Here is a 20027-nt window from a genome sequence, read left to right on the forward strand (position 1 = left end):
CTTAAAAACCCCCTCCGGGTTTAGTCGACCCCTTTTTGGGGCCCCGTAAAGGTTTCCCGTTACCACGGGGGTTAAAAATTAAAACCCTTAACTTAACCTACCTTGGGGTGGGGGGTTCCCACCTAAAACTTGGGAAAACGGGTTACTAACGGTAAACCCTAAAGGTAAAACCTACCCGTTTCCCGTTTCCCCCCCCTAAAACCAAAGTTTACCCAAACCGTTACCCGTTCGGGGTAGTACGAAACCCTTTAGGTTTTCGTTTTACCGTTTAGGTTACCCTAACCGTAAAAACGGTAAAAGTCCCTTCCCGGTAGGACTTTAACCGGTAAAGGTCGCCTAACCTCGGTAACGGTTAGGTGGGAAACCGGGGGGGTAGGGGGAGGTTGTAGGACCGTAAGGGAAGGGTAGGGGGAGGGGGGAAGGTAAGGTACGACAGTGTCGTGGTGTAGTGCGAGCTAGTGGTAGGTAGTAGGTAGTACGTCCGGTCGGGGGGGGGGGGGTGGGGGAATTAGTGTGTGAAAAATGAAACTAGCTGCACAAGCTCAGGGCCAGAAATCAATATGAGACTGGGGCGATGCAGAGTACACTGGGGGTTCCCTCCTGTGTTCAAATCTTAAAAGGGAGTCACATTCAAGGGGATGGTTTGAGGGTACCATTCTACCCCCTGCTGACCCTCCCTCCGTCAGCACAGAGAGCTCCAGAGAAGGTGTGTTACTAAGAGAGAAGGGACGCCTGCTGGTGGTGTATAGCTTCCTACAGTGTTCCTAAAGAAGAGGTGGTTGTTGCCACACATGCACAGTACAATGTTCTGGGGCTAGGCAGAGCTTAGAGATAATGTATAGACAAGCAGGAGCCTCCAAGGGGCTCGTAGGGGTGTAAGCACTCACTAAACCTCTTTGTACAATTCCCCAAAATCAGGATTCTGGAAGTGTGTATATAGTCTTTAGTTGTCATTTGCACACACACAACTGCTGGGAAACCAGGCGTTAAGCATCTCTTCTTCAAAAGTATGTTTAAGTAAATGTGTGTTTTCATCTCTGTGAGACTGTATGAGGAAAAACAAAAAGCAAGTCTGTGGCTCGTCTGTGTTTGAGTGTGCCAGTGTGTCAATAGTGCTTGCCTATGTGCATCAATTCAATGGCAATACAGTGTGTGTGTGTGTGTGTATGTATGCGTGTGTGTGTGTGTGTGGGTCTAAGTATGTGTAGCTCAGGAGGACATGCACTGGACGTTGTCTGGACCTCCCTCCTCTTCATCGGAGGAATCTGGAGAGCTCCACGACTCGTCTGTGTCTGCGTCAGCACCCTCACGGCGGGCCTGTATCCAGACAGAGAGAAAAGAGAGAAACCTATTAATGGCTGATATGGTATGCCAACACACTGGGAGAACAAAAACTTCCAAAAGAACAAAGAAATCAGGGTGTTGTATTGTTTGAGTGTTTACCCTGGGAGGCCTTCTGTTCCTCATGTGTCTCATCAGGAACCACAGCAGCTGGGTGTCGTACTGGTCGCCATGACGAACACTGTCTTCATCTCGCTCCCGCTTGTTCTTCTTCATCACCTTCACAAACACAACCGACAGGTGTTAGTGTGGAGAACAGGGGCGCAAAGGGGAAAAAGAATATGCCTTTGAATTTTCAAACTTAAAAAGAACCACTTGAATAGCCATTATTGCCATATTATGGGAAGTAATGATAACAATTCAATCAGGGACAAAGAAGATTAAGTTGACCTCCATCCATAACAATACAGAGTTAGCTTTTTAGCAGTGCAATAGACATTTATAATGGACAGTTCAGTTAAATGAAACTTTCATTTTTTTATTTCAAATAACTGGTTTGGATAAATGAGTAAAACTGGGTTTGTACAATATACATGCAGACTGTTAAAAATGATTCTAAATGGTTTAACCCAAGCCCTGTCTCTACAAGGCAGTGGGTGAAATGTTACCACAACAAAGAGTATAAATAGACTAACCCATAAAAAGCAGAATTAAATGTAGGGATGATTTAAAAATACCTCTTTCAGACCCTTGAGTCCAGTGGGGCATTCAGCTGTGGGGGCCCACAGTTTGACGTCGTGGTCCAGCCCACTGGTGGCCATGCCTGGCAGGTGGGGGTGTGGCTCCAAACAGTTCACCTGTCATTGTCGAGGGGGGGAGAAAAATGACTGAGATGAAGTTTCCGATAAATTGAATATTCTCGGGATGCGTGTCTTAGCAGTAAAACGCTAACTCTACTGCGAATACGACCAGATGAAGACAACGAGATTACAGAAGCACTACTGAGTGTGTTTGGACAGCCTTTGCCAAGTCATCTTTGAACCCAACAAAACAATATGAATTCTCTGTCTTTGACTCACCACTCCTCCCCTGTCTCCCTCCATAAACTGGACAATGCGAGCAGAGTTCTTGTCCCACAGGTAGATGTGTCCGCAGTCACTGCCACTGACCACAAACTCACTGCACGGCCCATAGAAGTTCACCCCCTTCACTGTGAGAAAGAAAAGTGGACTCAGTTTCAGTCTGTGTGATAACCGAATCGTTTAACAGTCCTGCAGTACAGATTCAGGAGAAAAGCACATATACAGTTCTAAACAGCATGAATGAATGGTTAACAGGTAAATGTAGGGATGGGTACCGAGCCCCGGTATTAAACGGGCCCGGGGGCTGAATTATTAAAGACCGTGGTACCGTTAAGCTCCGACGTTAACGGTCTTTTTATCGGTACTGGAGACATGTAAAAAATATATGTATATGTATTATTGCTAAACAAACATTATATTGCAGTTTATTGCAGGCTGCTACGTGCAGAAACACACACACACACGGAGGAGATGGCGGAGAGAACGCGCTCCGAGGTGTGGTTAAACTTTACCCGTCTCGATGTGGACAATCCTCGTTACCTAAAGTGCAATAAGAGTTTAGCATGTAAGGGCGGTAACACGAGCAATTTGTCTAAACATTTTGCTAAAGTGCTCCACATCCAGACGGAGGAATGCACCGGGTTCCACTGGCTTTCTAGTAGCTCTGTAGCCCCGTCCACGAGTAACGTTTCCACGTCAGGTGTTATGAATGCTAGCAGCAACACACGGAGTTAACTCAATGATACAAACATGGGTTAATGATTAGAGGTAACTGAGTTATTTAGTTTGTTAAAGTTTCAGCTATTCTGTTTACAGTTCTGTCATCAGATTATTTAAGACGATTTGTTAAAACATTGTTGTTTCTTTTGATGTGAAATATTATGTATTTAATTTAAATAAAAAGCAATGTTAGTTTTGTTCACAATTTGTTTAGTTAGTTTACCTTTTTCTTTTTTCCAAAAGAACCGATAAGAGTACCGTTAAAAGACCGGACCGATAAGCGGTATCGATAAAAGTAGTAGTACCGTTAAAACCTTAACGATACCCATCCCTAGGTAAATGCTTCGGAAGTTGGGCCATAACTGATGTGGTTGATTTTGAAAACTATGGTCTTTAAGCAAAGGGTGCATCTTTATTACTGTTCTTACATGCTTGCTATAAATAGGAACTGAAACTAGCACCTGTAGCATTATTGCGGTGACCCTTGTATCTCCTGCGATAGTCTGCCCCGTCACTGTGGTTGGAGTCAAACAGGTAGATGTCCTCATCGTTGTAACTGATCAGCAGCTCTGAACAGAAAAAAACAAGTCAAATTATGTTTGCTTTCTTTGAACGCAATGTTTTCGAAGACAGAACAAATTGGATTTAGTCGATTTGTGTATCTCGCTCTGAACTCGACCTTAGTGATGTTCTGCAAAGATGAGAGCACATGCTTTTATAGAATAATCCTCATTCTGTGTACGTTTCACTGATTGCATTGTGGTTGCATCAGGAAGGCTGAGAAGGCCTGAAATGTTGGTATTTTCAAAAAGTAAATCAAGAAAGTATCAGGTGAAGGGATCATTATTTTTGTTCATAACCGAATTAGAAAAAAGGGTAGAGATAATCAAAATACATTTACATATAAACAGGAAACAGGATTATGTAGATTGCAGGGAAATTAAATCATGCTAATCTACTGTATTTTCTTACAGCATGCATGCTATTCTGTACTTAAATGTAAGATAACCATTTTGAATGCTTTGACTTTTTCTTTCAATGTTAATCAGTGTTTTACCTGTGCCATCGTGGCTGTACACAAGGCAGGTGATGTTGGTTTTGGACTCACTGGATACCAGATGTGAGGGACAAAACTTTTTCAGCACACCATTGTTGTCGTTCTCATTGATCTTCCTCTGGTCATAGATCCTAAAGAGGGGGAGAAAAAGAGACAGTGAGAACAGAAGAAATACAGAAGTGACATCTAAGAAATAGAAAGCAACAATATGAAATATGATCCTGCTCCATACCTCACATACTGATCCCTTCCTCCCACAGCAAAGTGTTGTGTCTTCGCTGGGTTGACATAGATGGTGTACAAGCCCACTTTTTTATCCCCCTCCTTTACGGTCACCAGTTTACTGCCAATGAAAGGAGACACAAAGGAAAGGCACGTGTTAGCTCTGGCAAAACGATTTATACTGTATCGAACGCAGGAAAAGTGAAAAGAGAAAGTTGTTGAATGGAGCAGGGGTTCCCAAACTTCACCATGCCAAGGACCCCCATATAGCATTACCCTCTGGCGGGGAACCCCTGTTGCAATTTTTTTTTTTTAATGATGAGTACATTATGATGGAGAATATGACAAATTAATCATACAGCTTGATACATTTTCTTAATATATATTTGTATATTTGTATTAATAATTAATAATCAGTTATTCTTCTAGAAAATATTTTGTATTTATCTTTTGTTTGTCATTCATTACATTCATTGTGTCTTCTGTTATGAACATTCACACAATATTAAACAGTAATATCAACAGTAAATATATTTTTAAAGCATTTTTAAAGCATTTTTAAAGCGATTTCTGTCTTTATAATATTATATAATTTTGAACAGTAATATGAACAATTAACATATATTTTTAGCATTTTTGAAAGCTACTTATGTCTTAATATTATATATAATATTCAACAGTAATATTAACAATAAACACATTTATATTCATATATATAAACATCAATAGTTGCTACATCCGTGCTCTCATCCAGCTGCTGAGCGAAATATTCACTAGCTCTCACTTGCTCCAAAAGCTGAGCAGATACTCAGTTTCACTCTCAGTAGCGGCAGCTCGATTCTGATTGGCTTGAAGGGCGGTCGTGTGATTTCAAAAAAAAAAATATATATATGAATAAGTAAAAAATATTAAAAGATTGGCATCAAAGGACACATAGATTGATAGATATGCAGTTATTAATAACATCAAAAAAAAAAAAATGTAACTTTAAAAAAAAAATTCCCCTTTCCCTCAAACTTTGCGTGACCCCCCTAGCGGACACCCGGGGGTCGGGGCCCCCACTTTGAAAAACACTGGAATAGAGGACATTCACCGACATTGATGAAAGGATGTTTGTGTAAAAACACTGCATGGTCTAAAAAGGCCATAGTTATATTAAAACAAGACACTGCCTGAACAGAAATCAGTGATTAGAAGTGTATTGTGTCAAAGTTTATGATATTTTCCTCACCTATTGCAAAAAGCCAAATTCAATTCCTGAGGTGAATGAATTTAAACTTGGACAACTTTAATTACGGTATCACTCACTTGGCGGGACGGTCAAGGCGCAGGTCAATACCAAACACCACAGCGTCCTCCCCCGCAGACAGAAAGGAGCAGGGGGAGTCTGGCTCCAGGGCCAGCTGGAACAAAAACAAGTAGAAACTAATATAAGCGCCTTAAAGTTGTATGCCTTTACAACAAAAGTCAAGTTGCAACTTTCATCCATGTCTGTCCTAAATGTCCACACTTCATAAATGTAAGCTATTAGACAAGATATTTTGTTTTGCAAGGTAGGGCTGCTTTATTATGGCAAAAATCATAATCTCGATTATTTGGGTCAATAATTGATATCACGATTATTAAAAAATAATTTACTTTGAAAACATCCATTTATTGAAAAAAAACATGTGAACAGTGTGTTTTTAACAGTTGATTACCCTGAAGTTTAAGTAGAATTCAACTGAAAAACCAATACAAAAATAATCGTTTTATTTAGATTATGTTGTTTTCATGATCGTCGCAAGCCAAAATCGTAATTGCGATTGAAATACGATTAATTGAGCAGCCCTATTGCAAGCTCACAGTTCAATTCAATGTAATTAATGTATTCAAAGTTTAAAAAAATTCAATCATAATGGAGATATGTGAAATGAGACACCCAGAGGAACTATCAAAACTTTTAGAATAGAGTCCAAGACGATAAACAAAAAGTATTTACAACACGTCTAGAATTTGAAAAAACCTTGGCCTTTCTAATCTTATCAGTTCGTCCTTGGGTCAAAGTGGATCTTTGTGCCAAATTTGAATACATTCCCCTCAAGTGTTTCTGAGATATACTGCATTCACACATCCATTGGCACATACAGTACAGACACTCACCTTGTGTGCCGCCCCTTTATGCTGAGCTACCCGCTTGGTGTTCTTGCAGCGCTGTGTGGCAGAGAGCTCCGCCACTCTGATCTGCCCATCTCGAGCACACATGGCCAAGGTGGAGTCTCCACTGTGAGGCAGGAACTTTGCCTGTGTGCATGAAGGGAAGGGGGAGACCCATTTTAAATGTCCGACTGCATTGGTCACTTCGTTGCCACTCACTACTCTCCTGTTCTTTATTCTATAACACATAGGTTTGAGCAAGCTCTCTGATTGGTCAATAGGCGTGTTTGATTCCACGATCAAACAACGATCAAATAGAACGTGCCTAATCACAAAGTATCCAGTGGCCTACACACGCCACTAGCCTACCGAAACTACTTCCATGAGCCTACATCGTGTGGTTTCCATAGCGACGTTTAGCGACACACAGACGTTACACTGTTATACATTGTCTCTCGTTGGAAAATCGGTAGCTACAAAATGTCAGATTTTAAAGTTAATTTTGATTTGTTGGGGGGCCTCAGTATTGATGAATGGTTGGACATGGACACAGACCACAAAACCAACGAAAGATTTGCGGCAACTGACGAGTTGAGTGCGTTGGAAAAAAAGTGCAACGAAAAGAGTACATTGGCGTCAACTACCTGGGCTGTCAAATGTCTCAAAGCGTTCTTAAAAGGAGAAAATGGTGGATTTCGGAACAGTGTCCAAACCGTTACCATGGGAACTACTTTCTAGGAACTACTTTCTGACGGAGATTAACTCAAGCAGAAAGCGTAGGTTTGGGAGCAAATTAGCCCACATTATGAAATTATTTTACGATATTGTTGATTACAATGATAGTTTGTGTAATAGAATCGCAATCATACACTTGAGGCCGTTCTTGAACGTCATTATTGACTCCAGTACTGCGGCAGGACCGAGGCGCTTGTCGCAGAACTGTCGTACCAATAATGACGTTCAAGAACGGCCTCTCGTGTATGATTGCTTAAACTAAACATCAATATAAAGCTATGACTCACCCTCATAATGAAATCAAAGTATATCATTATCATTGCCTTTGGTTAAATGATAGTGCTGTAGTGTTTGGTAAAGCGTTTTGCTTTCCTTACCTGAAAGACATTGCTCTTGTGGCCACTGTCAAACTCCAGCTCAGCACGGCGGATCGCCCAATCCCAGATGACCACTCGCAGGTCATCGCTGCCCGAAGCCAGGCGTGTGCCCGAGGGGTTGAAGTGCAGCGTGTTGACGCAGCCCGTGTGCCTCTCCAGCCGGCCCTGCAGCTCCAGCCGCTGCACCAGACCCCGGGCTCCACACACACGCCTCACAAACTGGTGTGTGTGTCTGCCGATCTCCCTGGAGCGCAGCGAGGGTATCGACCTCCATATGGGGGCACGCATATCACGGACCTCTGCTCCCAGCCACGCCTCCATAGCCTCGTTATCGTCGTCGTCATCGTCATCATCATCATCTTTCTGTTCTTCTTCTTCGTCGTCATCGTCATCATCATCTGAGCTGGAGGAGTGATTGGTGCCGCCGCCAGGTCTATTCCTCTTTCTGGCTGCTCTTTTCTCGCGATCTTTATCCTTAACTCTCCCCCGTCTGCCTCCCTCGCTCTCTCTGTCACCATCCTCAGTCAGGGAGTAAAGACCGCTTCCATCCATGCTGTCTGTGTCTTCCTCCTCCTCCTCCTCCTCTCCCTCTCTGTTTGCCCTCATCCCTCCTTCCACATCTGGCATAGGCTTGTCCCCTGAAGCCTCTCCTGTTTCTTTGGGATCTACAGAAATAGGAAAAGTCAGAGCCATAGAGGACTAGGTCAAGACATTTCTGTCTCGCTGGGAGATTCAACAAAAGGTGCACAACTGCTACTGGTATCAATGTTACATTTGCATTTAGAAATGAACATACATCAAAGCAAAGTCTCTACCATATGTTACTCTGTTAAATAAATACACTTTTAAGTTGCTGTTAAACAAAACGAATGTGGATACCATCTTGAGATGAAGACTGTGTTTGTCCCTCTTTACTTCCAGAGGCACCTTCCTCCTTGTGTTGCTCTTCTTCTGGATCTTTTTCTTCAGAGCCACCTGGTAAAAAAAACACTCAAATTAAGTACCCTAGGAACAGGTAGTCTATATAAATAGTTAGTCACTTTCTTGCACTGATCCTTTACCTTTCAGCGCAGTAGATTTGACTTCAGGTTCAGCCATTCTGTCTCTTTGTCCTGCGTCGCCCCGAGGGGGAACCTTTGGTCGAAAACAAAATGCAACTTGTTAAGGAAACACATTAACTAGGGCTGTTATTGAGATGATAAACTACTTGTATTCTTTAGTAAGCCAACTCTGTTGCTTGCAGCCGCTAATCTGTTGCCGCACTGTGCGCCGTTGGGCACAAGTAACCTGTTAGCTCTTCCAAACTAACAGCGAGGCTAATTTTAGTACACAGTCCCACTGCCTGCAAACACATAAACAAACTTACTCGCTTGGTACCTGGCTCACAGGCCTGACTTGCTTATTACTGCATTTAAACAGTGCATTGTCCTCTACAGTGCTTGACTATCTGTCATTGTTATTGTCGTGAGCTAATGCTAACTAGCCTGCGTGTGGCTAACACAAATGAAACTAAATACTGCTGAATCCTGCGTAAGCACCAAACAGCTGGTTGTCAGAAGGCAGGCAGTAAGCATTGCTCGTGGTTGCTAACTAGCATAGCATGCGTTACCTCTACTCGAAGGCCCGACGAGGCGTACTTCTCAGTTTAGTCCTAATCTTTATTGCAGATTTATGCTCTCCAACTCACAGCTTAGCAATTGAGCTAAGTGCCGTGACAAGGGATCCTCTGGCCGTAAATACACGACATTAGGAAAGCGTGCATAAAGATTTTTTGCAAAAGACAGACTATAAAGCAAGCTAACTGCAAGGTTGACGGCTCTGTTTATGTTTTGACGGTTCTTTCTTTTTTGTTTTTTTTGTTCCATTTCCGGTGTCGTGCTTGTTTCGGTTTTTTTCGCCGGAAGTTTACAGTACAATTACAAAATAATGCTGTATACATTATACATCCATGATACAGAGGTGGAAGAAGTACTTAGATTATTTTCTTTAGCAAAGGTCGAAATGCTTTGATTTGAAAATATTCCATTTCAAGGGAAAGTCTTTGATTCAAAATGTTGCTCAAGTGGAAATGTACTTAAAATATTAAAAGTAAATGGACCCATTATGCACAATGGCTGTGGTGAAACTACCATATTATTTAGCATTTAAATGTAGCAGTGTTTTATATTAAGACAATTTTAGATTTATTTTCAATATTGCTAGTTCAATACTGCACTATGTCATATACAAATGCCATGTGTTTTAACAGTAGCTGGTAACTATGGCTATTAACATTTTTTAATGAAGTAAAATAAATTCTTCCATAATGTTGTTGAGTAGAAGTATAGAGTAGCATACAATTGAAAAGTTAAGTACACATACATTATAGTACTTAAGTACAGTAGGCTACTTGTCGTACATCTAGTTACTTCACACCAATGTATACATTATAAAAAGTATCAAGTTCAAAGGCTTTATTGTCATATGCACACTGATGCTATATTGTAGATAAAGCAATGGAAATCTTAAGTCAAGCTCCTCCAACAATGCAACATAATATATATATAACATAAAACAATACAACAAATTCAAAAATAAGAATACAAAAAATAAAATAACAAAAATAGTGCAAGAAGAAACAGTAGAATAGAATATGTAAATGTAAATATTGTAGTGAAAACATGTAATACTGTTCATTGTGGTGATTAACATTAAGATAAATAAATTGTCTGACCTCCTCAATGTACAGCGTCTCGTCGCCGTCGGTGATCAGGCCGATGACGGTCGTGCCGTCAGCAAACTTCACAATGGTGTTGGAGCTGTGTGTGGCCATACGGTCATGTGTGAAAAGGGAGTACAGGAGAGGGCTGAGCTCACAACCCTGAGGTGCTCCGGTGTTGAGGATCAGGGTGGAGGACGGCCTGGGGTCTGCCCGTCAGGAAGTTCAGGATCCAATCACAGAGGACGCTGCTGAGCCCGACATCTCTGAGCTAGATGACAAGCTTGGAGGGCACAATGGTGTTAAAAGCTGACCTGTAGTCAATGAACAGCATTGTATAATGGGCATCATAGTGGAATTGATCATGCCAGGTCACACAACAGAGCAGACCCCAAGAGGCTAATGCCCTGAGATGGCATCCAGCTGTCACTCAAAGTAGACGCCACCCTTATAATTTGTAACTTTAAGCCTTAGTAAAAAATACACAGGGGTGTTAATCTATAGACCACCGGAACAGAGTGACTTTTATGATAAATTAGATGGGTGTTTGGCTGAGGTGGGGGATGTAGAGACAATTATTATTGGAGACTGGAACACGGATATGCAACGTAAAGACACGTCCGTCTTCAAGTCCTTCAGTAGGATTTGTGATATGCACGGCTTCAGCCAGCTAATCACCCAACCCACCCGGGTATGTGAAACAACACAGACTACCATTGATCTCATTCTGACCTCTGACAAGTCCAAGATCTCCAGTAAAGGGGATGTTCTAAACACCATACAAACCACTTGTGTTTAAAGTTCATGAACCGGGTGCAGTCAAACAGACACTACTCGGAAATAGATAGAAAATACAATTCAACTTTTAGAGCAAAACTCCAAAAATGACGTCGGTTCGACCAAGTAACTTCATTAAAGGTTTCAAGTGGCTCCCAAAATAAAAATAAAAAGGGGAGTCAAAAACTGTAACTACTTTAAGAAAAACCGTCAAAACTAGTACCTCGAATGTAGTAAAGAATCAGACAAAAGGAAAGTTAAAAATCGGCGGCGACCGGTCCTCAAGTAGAGCACGAAAACCTTTAGTAACTGACTGAAAATAGCTTTGAGTCCTCGGAAAGGAAACAGAGACAAAAGTTACCGCCAGTCATACGGGCCTCACGTAGGTGCCGAGACGCGCTAAAAGAATTGGGACCAACAAGAACCCCGGTTTAGTACACCTCATAATCGTCTCTTAAATAAAAACTTTGGTTCCGGTACAAAGAAGTTGAACGCATGGTGGCTCCGAGTAGACTGGGTCAGGTCCCCAGAGGTCAAGGATCCAATGTCCGGAGCGATCTCATCAAAAACTCCAGAGATCTATACTGACAAAACACTGTCGGCCGGAAAAAAAAAATCGGAAAACGCCTATGTCATTATAGTCATATTACTACGTGAATATTGGNCACTACACCTCTATGGTACCCATGTACATGTCAAAATTCTTCCCAAAGGTCAAGGAATACCATGATCATAACACCAGAGGGAGCTCCACAAATCATGTAAAACCCAGATTTGGCACAAAAAAAGGGGAATACACGTTTCGCAATTATGCCACATCAAGGTGGAACGCTCTTCCCACTACTGTAAAGGAAAGTAAAACTATACTTACCTTCAAAACCTCTCTTAAAGAGCACCTTCGGGGGAGAGCATTGCAAAACTGGTAATGGTACAAATCTCAACCTGTCGTACAATGGACAGCTTCCCCCCCCATCTATGTATATACTCGCATTTTAGACTCTGTTACTAACTGTATATCTGTAGACTTGGTATGTCTTAAATGTCCGGTTAGGATGTATTAGAACGAAATCTAAAATGAAATTTGTAAATAAGCCATCTGTATGTAAAAAACCACCTGTATGTAAATTGTAAATAAGCCATCTGTATGTCAAATATGTCTTGTATGTCTTAAATGATATGATGAATTGGAAATGGGGGACCCTGATGTAAACAAGACGAAAGTCTTTCTCTGGTCTGCATCCCCTTAACAATTGTATGTTTTGAGCTGTACTGTACTGTACCCAATATACAAGCTGTTAATAAACTTTTCAATCAATCAATCAATCAATCAATCAATCAATCAATTGAATGTAGCCCCCCTAAAATTGTCATGAATAGGGAGTTAAGCTACAGGCATCAAAATAGTTTTTCATCCAAGGCTTAAAAATGTTTTATTACTGCTGGAAAGTTGGGCAATTAACATAGGGGTTTTAGGGAGATTGACTTAATTTTGTACTTTGTTGTTTCAAGTAGCCATTTGATGAACTGCATTCATGGCACTTCTGCATAAGCTTCACATGAGGTTGTTGCTTGGTTTTCACCCTCTGTTTAAAACACTGGCACTTGTCTATTACCTGTCTTAAACCCCCATTGCAAAATAGCCCAGCAGTGCTCTGAATATATTGTGAGAAAAACTTGCTGCACGTTTACAGTAGATCTCCAGTAGAGGGTGGAGATATTAAGAAAGGGGCAGTACTGTATATTATAATGTCCCTGCATGGGACATGGGAGCCAAATCTGAATGGCTTGTTGAATCACATGTTTTATGACATCGGCAGCTCAAGAAAAAACGAACTGGAGTGACTTATTGCACAGTGGGTTGGGCACTCAAAATGCCCAAATATGCAAAAGCATCAGAAAAATATGTTTTTTATATGTCCCCTTTAAGTAATCAAGAGGGCAAGTTTTCTTGCTAAACCTACTTACTCTTATATAAGAAGTTGTAGTTTATGAGTCAATATCTGCGGAAACATCTGGCTCCCTCACTTAGGGTGAAACAAGATGGGATCCCTCCGCTTCCTTCCTGTGTTTATGTCGTGGCCTTGATGACAGCGATCTACAGTAAATCCCATGGAAGGAGGATGTCCTTCTCTCCATATTTGTTATCCCTCGATTCTTTACTATATCTGACTTGTAAAAAACACAAAAACAGTTTTCACAGTTTCTCTAAGAACTCAGATTACAGTCACCTGTCAAAACTGTCTATAATCCACATGGAATGTCAACTCATAGTGGGTGACTGAGGGATTACTGCAACACACACAGTTTTTCATAGAATAAATAGATACACTGTTTTTGAAAGAAGAAAAAATACTAAAATATTTAGTAGGTTAAACTCTCACAAATTGACGTTGATCAACATTTATCGAGGAAAATCTCAATTTTGGATTGATATACTTTTTTCATTCATATTATGTATTAGTGGGATTTTGGATTGCTGTTTCAGACAATGCATATTTCTTAAAAAAAATTCAATTTTTTTTAGAATGGGCATTTCAATGGGCATTCGGAATTAATAGAAATAATAGATTTATTAACAGAATGTTTTATATTGAATGAAAAACCAATTTCCATTTAGATTATGTATATGTGAAATTGCTTTAAATGGCTGCCAACAGCTAGAAGAGCTTCCTATATAAAGTGTTAACACTTGATAAGCAAGGGGAAGGCTTACGAACAGTGTACGACCACCTCTGTGGAAACAGTGTCACAGAGGGAGGAAGGGGAAGTTTACACATGCAGAGGGGGTTTCAGACAGCCTCCCAGCTGTGCAGCGTCTAAAAGCTGCAGCTCCCCGCCCCTCCAGAGGACATGAAGGAGTTCAGAGAGACGAGGGGACGCCGCTGAGCGCAGCTACCATGCCGTGCACAGGCTTCAGATAGGGACAAAGTTTACACATTTGGTACTAACCTTCTGTTTTCACCGACAACATGGAGTACTGGAGGCAGTGTGCGATGTGGCTGATCAGCTGCAACGTGCTGCCCGCCAACCACCGGGTGACTGCGGACACCGCGCAGGTGTTCGACCTGGCGCAGACCCTGCGGGACGGGGTGCTGCTGTGCCAGCTGCTCAACAACCTGAAACCTCACACCATCAACCTGAAGGAGATCAATCTCAGGCCGCAGATGTCACAGGTAGACTCTTCAGCTCTGCTTTCAAAGCAACTTTACTCAGGTGGTAACGTGTGCAAACAGAGGAACTGCGTAACTGTTCTGAAGTTAAAATTAGTGTTGCCAGATATTAGTAATAAGATAAGATAAGATGTAGGCCTACTATTGATCCCAATCTGGTCCCAATTCATCACAGCAGCATGGACATTGCACATGAATAATGTGAAATGTAATTTAGGTAACTAACATGCAATAACAAAAATACAAAAAAGATATAGGCTACATATCAGCAGAAGATAAAAAAAATACGCAAAACAGTGAATATCAATAATGAAGGATATAGAACACACAATATACATATACAAATATACAGAATGGAACATTGGCACATTAGGCTTGTCCAACCTATCAAACTCCCAAAATGTAAACATTAAATATATGATATACACTTACAAACACTGCACTACAATGTACGTTCCATTACATTAATGTGATTAAAAGCGTGCCAGAATAGTTAATTTAGTGTTCCACGTCAATGTAAGTTAATTTACTAAATATCACGTGCTCCAGAATCAATTAGCCCTGTTAGTGGGAGAAATCAATTAAATGTCACTTATGCTTATTAACACTGACAGAAATATGTGTTCTGGTTTGCATGAACTTAGAAGGCTAACACAATGATGCTTTTAAAGGAACAATTAGACACATATAGGTCTCTCGACAAACCATTCAAAACCTCACCTCAAAACAACACATTACATATGGTAAAAATGTGCATTATTCCAGGGTTCTTTAGAGTGTATTGTAGGGGTGTGAGAGGAATTATCTTCCTTTAGGATAATACACAAAAGTAGTGAAGATAAGGCAAGCTTATCATATTTTTTAATCCGTAAAACTCCTTACATTCAAGTCCAGAATAAGCACACATAAAGCCACCCTCTCTCCTGTGGTGCTGTGTCACTGTAAGCATTTCATAAAAGAGAGGGGTGTGGCGCGTGTGTTCGGATCAGGGGGTCACAGGTTCAAACCCCACTGCAGTCAGCATGTTGTTGTGTCCCTGGGGAAGACACTTCACCCCAAATTGCTCCTGTGGGGATTCTCCACAGTATTGAGTATGTAAATCGCTATGGATAAAAGTGTCTAACATGTAATGTAATGTAATACAAATAATGTGACAAAATGACCTCTAAATCATTTGGAGATCTAATATGGACAAGGCTTCCTCTGTCTACTTCCCCTAAATATGATTGATTCAAAGCGATTCATTATTTGCCTTTCTCTATGTGTTTTTAAATCTTACTTTAAGCAAATGCAACTCTCTTTTCGCACAGAGATGGTCCCAGGCTTAACCTCTTTTCACCTCTTTACCCCTAATTTTTGCCTCTGTCACTGGAGAGGCCTGATAAAATCCCGGCTTTGATCCACCCATTTGTTCGGGAACTGTACAGCAGCTTTAAGTTGTCTCGCAACTGAGTTTCAAACCATGTTTAGTTTAGGAGATTTCTTACACTTATAAATAGTGAAAGCTTAAAACTACACATTTTCATTCAAAAACAGATCACACATTTAAAATCTCTTTTATATTAAATAAAACAAAAGGAAGAAAGAAATTAAAAGCATATTTGACTTGCTCAGATATATTCGAGATAGCTATAGCTGCAAATAATCTCAATGAAAAAAATCAGCTTGGGTTTTCAAACTACTGTTAGGCTTACTACTACTATATATAGTAATGTGTCACTATAGGAACAAGACTTCCTTTTGCCGGTGATGAGATCTTTATCTTCTTATAAGTATGACACATATGACACATGATTATCAAGTAAGGCTTTGAACACGTACAATTCCAAGTAATCTTAATCTAAGAACTCAAAGAACTCCTAATTTAAAAAGACACAGTATGAAGCTCACACACACAACGTTTTGATATGAGCAGGTGTGATAATTTCTTACTGGTCTCACATGGTTATTTTTCTAAAGGGTGCAACTGTATTCTTATTTGTTTGCTTGAAATGTTGCATCACCACAATCTCTGTACAATTATTTAATCAGTTTTACATTTCTTGCACTGCCATAAATGAATGGAGACATGTAGTCAATATTACATATCTTACCTACAAAAATCTTAGCCTCCATAAAAAATGAAATCCCTCCCAGTAGGGCATCGCATTGTGCTCTGTGGTATAAACTGTTGTGTGTGTGCTCTGTCAGTGCATGTCTACTCGCCTCTTATCTTGTTGATGGACAATAAGAGCAAACCCAGGGCAGAATGTCCTGAACAATGGCTAGCCAGAGCCTGCAGCTGTAGGCCATATGAATATGGTCCAGAAAGGCATGTGTGTCAGATTTGAAATGGTCCTTTCTTTGTGCCCCGCTGACCTAAGATCTTGGAAATGGAAATAAGGGCATCAGAGTAATGTACTGGTTGAGAGTGGAGTGTACTGAAGTGAACATGCGCCCAGAAGTGCTATTTTCCCTTCTATATGTGAGGCCTGTTCAAATACAAAATATGGATTGTGACTGTAATATTCTTATGTGTGGATAAAAGACCCTCAACATAAACTCTGCTTTTGATCTATATTTGTTCATATAGAGAGGATAAGACAAGAGACTTCAGCATCAGAGAAAGTCATGCTGCTAAACATACTAATACATCTGAGCACAAACATGGCAATAACTGATGTCAAATGTTACAATATAAGATCATCCGAAACAGGATTTTGACTAAATACTGCAAAAGCAAACCCTCCTTCAATAATTGTACTGTACCAAGAAAGATGTGCACTTTTACTTTCTAGTTTTTTCATCCTTGAAGCCAAGAATGCAGTGTTTATTTCCAAAGAAGATGAGAGGAGGAAAGTGAGTATGCACCAGGACTGAGGTTGTAATCAGGAGTAAGAGGCTGATGGTGGTGCAAAGCCATCATGTTCATGCACTTCCTCCGCAGACTAACAGGGCCCCGGGGGGGGGGGGGGGTGGAGTGATTACAGGCGTCTCCACGATGAGCTCAAATGATAAAAAGGGGCCTATCTATCCGCAAGAATCCGCTCTGTATTTGCTGCACATTATAACATACACAATTTCTAGTTTAGTAATATCACTAATGTGCACACGGCTAACTATGCTGGTACACATGTTTATAGCTTGTTTATTGTTGATGAATGCTTAAGGTGTTGTTTTTTTGACAATGCTATTTGACCTCTTGAACCACTCGCCATTGTCTTTTTGAATGTTTTTTGGTTTTCTGCCCACCGAGAAACAGATCCTTAATAGGAAGTGACACCAAAAGATCACATGCTTAGTGGTTTCTTTCCCAAATGACATTTTTCGTTTTCATTTTCAGTTTGCTTTGTTTTATGTGCGGTTCACCTTCACTTTTTTTAAGTGGACTTCTTGTTGCATTATGGTGTTACTTTAACTTTATCAAGGTGAAATCAAATAAAGGGTAAATTCTTCAAACAAACAAAAAAGAAAGTTAAACAGTCGTCACTAAGCATGCAAAGGGGGCACATAAGTGCGTGCCTATTCTTGACGTTTAAAGCATTACATTTGATTTTTAAAACATTGAACAGCCACAACCTTTCTTTCCATAAACACTAAAGTTGTTACTCTGAAGAATCTGTAGACTACGTTGTTTAGTCCATAGAATATATACAATTCAGTTGATCTAAAGTACTTTCACCTTATAAATGTATTTGTAAAATATAAATATGAAACTATTTCAATAAAATAAATGTGGAATTTGTGATGTATTATTTATAATGTTCCATTGTTGTGTGAGACATCTGACACACTGACCTCTCTAAACCTGGGCAGTCATTTATATGAAAGAATGTGTGCTTTGTGGAGACCAGGAATATTACACAATTGATATCTAAAACGATTTGTATTCTATTTGCAGTTCCTGTGCTTGAAGAACATCCGCACCTTCCTGACGTCTTGCTACGAGGTGTTTGGGATGAGGAAGACTTACTTGTTTGAAGCCTTTGATCTCTTCGATGTTCAAGACTTTGGAAAGGTAAAACCCTCATCCATTATTCTGTCACAACTCGAGGAAACAGTCCTCTGTCTTCACAACTGATGGTATTCTCCAACGATGCACATATTTCTTCTATTCTTTTTCTGCTCTGCTTTCCTCTATCGGCTGCCTTCTTCTCTGGTTGCCATGATTTATGTACGTCTTTACAGGAAATCGCACGTTTAAAAGCTGTTTTACAAGAAAATACGTTGAATTTATATGACTTCTATTACAGCTATTATGCTGGCTGTCTAATTGATAGTATGTTTTACATTTTCTCCATTGTTCAGTTGTTAGAAACCACACGTGGAAATTGGTGACACATACATCATAACTGTGATGAAGTTTGCCGAACAGGGATCATATTTGTCATCAAAACTATTCCTACTTAACAAAATGAAACATATTTTATCCTTTGTTTGACATCTATTAGAACGGAGGGATTTGACTGGCTGTCTAATCGATTGTGTTTGCCATTGTTCAGATGACAAAAACATCAACAATGAGTTATAGTTTGCACAACAGCAATTGTAATGTCTTCTTACGAAACAAAACATAATGGTGTCTTGTGAAGAAATGTGAGAAAAACACCTCAAAGACAGCAAAATACTTTTCTTTACCATAGTTCATAAAATCCTGGGTTTGCAGCTGTAATTACTCAGAAAAACCACAACAAAAAACAACTAAAAAAAAGTTTTTACACAAGAGAAAGGAATTGTTGAAACTAGAATGTATTCAAAATGTCGTTGAAATGTCATCACTTAAAACCTGAAGATTATAAAAATGCTTATGAATCTGACTGCTTGAATATCCAGTCGCATATTTAGATTACTTTGAAGGTTGAGGGAAGTCTAATAGTATAAGACCCTTGTGATATCGAGCCAGAGGTTTTCCTCTGAAGAAAGCATTGCATGTGTGTAAGTGAGTTTCAATTCGTGCCCTCTCATTGCCTGGTGTTGCTTTTTCTGCGGCATTTCTTTACGGGATTGGTTGACTTCTTTTTATTGCTGCATTTTTGTGGCAGCTGGTTTTAGTCCGAGTACACAGAGTTACCAGGCCAGTGGGTTTGTAGTGCGCTCCTCCTCGCTCTCAGCACAGGAGAAGGATTTAACTGAAGAAAGCACGCTCACTTTGGAACAGCCTTTTCCCACAATACCCTGCTTCCATGCATTCAGTGCATTAGCTTGGAGCACCCTGAGTGGTCTCAGCATCTGCGTTATCCATGGGGAAATATAATAAGATTTCCTTCTGAATATATTTCCCTTCTTTTAATCTGTACTGAATATACTTATTGTATTATTTAATAGGTCTAAAATACAGAACATTAAGGCAGTTAAAGTGTGAAAACCGTGTCAATGGGGCTTCATTTGGGAAAACTCATATCCTTTATGTAAATAATATCATATTTTCTTCCTGTAATTTAATTATTTTGTCCGAACATCTTTTAAAAAATAATTTATATAGTATCGCAGGTCGTTTTAGAACTCCCTTCTGATAATTTGTGAGCAAATTTCAATTAAACGAAAAGTTCCTGCAGGCAAAAGCTATATCAAAAGTATTTAAATCAGGTGTATTATACATGATTAATGTTTTTCATTCACTTCCTTGCAGAGAATAGCAACTGGTCTTTGGTTCTCTCTGTAAGTGTGAGGGATTGCGTGCAGTTTCCCACACAGACTCTCCTTTCCCTCAGTCCAGTGTGTTGCGCTCTAAAGAAGCTTGCAGTTAATCTGGCTGCTGATAATCCCGTAGGGGAGGTGCTGCCTGTAAATATG

The 20027-nt window shown here is 40.2% G+C and overlaps 2 protein-coding genes across 3 annotated transcripts in view; one reads left to right on the forward strand and one right to left on the reverse strand.

Moving 5' to 3' along the window:
* dcaf8 (DDB1 and CUL4 associated factor 8) overlaps nucleotides 1–9462 on the reverse strand; it is a 10820-nt gene extending 1358 nt beyond the window's left edge. Inside the window, exons 1-13 of one of the 2 annotated variants that reach the window (XR_800071.1) lie at nucleotides 9220–9462; nucleotides 8672–8744; nucleotides 8490–8585; nucleotides 7611–8275; nucleotides 6505–6645; nucleotides 5671–5765; nucleotides 4373–4483; nucleotides 4141–4271; nucleotides 3545–3652; nucleotides 2361–2491; nucleotides 2019–2138; nucleotides 1444–1560; nucleotides 613–1317 (exon numbers count right to left, since the gene is read on the reverse strand). Coding sequence is in view for 1 of the 2 variants with exons in the window: in XM_010789423.1 (XP_010787725.1) it covers nucleotides 1210–1317; nucleotides 1444–1560; nucleotides 2019–2138; nucleotides 2361–2491; nucleotides 3545–3652; nucleotides 4141–4271; nucleotides 4373–4483; nucleotides 5671–5765; nucleotides 6505–6645; nucleotides 7611–8275; nucleotides 8490–8585; nucleotides 8672–8708 (1860 nt within the window). In the remaining variant the exon portion in view is untranslated. Of the gene's footprint in view, nucleotides 1–481; nucleotides 1318–1443; nucleotides 1561–2018; nucleotides 2139–2360; nucleotides 2492–3544; nucleotides 3653–4140; nucleotides 4272–4372; nucleotides 4484–5670; nucleotides 5766–6504; nucleotides 6646–7610; nucleotides 8276–8489; nucleotides 8586–8671; nucleotides 8745–9219 lie in introns of those variants that run through there. The other variant, XM_010789423.1, reaches the window with a different exon arrangement.
* Nucleotides 9463–13893: 4431 nt separating this feature from the next.
* LOC104961385 (guanine nucleotide exchange factor VAV3-like) overlaps nucleotides 13894–20027 on the forward strand; it is a 41644-nt gene continuing 35510 nt past the window's right edge. Inside the window, exons 1-2 of the mRNA XM_010789679.1 lie at nucleotides 13894–14258; nucleotides 18136–18252. Coding sequence (XP_010787981.1) covers nucleotides 14055–14258; nucleotides 18136–18252 — 321 coding nt within the window. The 5' untranslated portion in view covers nucleotides 13894–14054. The remainder of the gene's footprint in view (nucleotides 14259–18135; nucleotides 18253–20027) is intronic.

The sequence above is a fragment of the Notothenia coriiceps genome, unplaced genomic scaffold (genome assembly GCF_000735185.1).
Source record: "Notothenia coriiceps isolate Sejong01 unplaced genomic scaffold, NC01 NC01_scaffold00001460, whole genome shotgun sequence".
Classification (NCBI taxonomy): domain Eukaryota; kingdom Metazoa; phylum Chordata; class Actinopteri; order Perciformes; family Nototheniidae; genus Notothenia; species Notothenia coriiceps.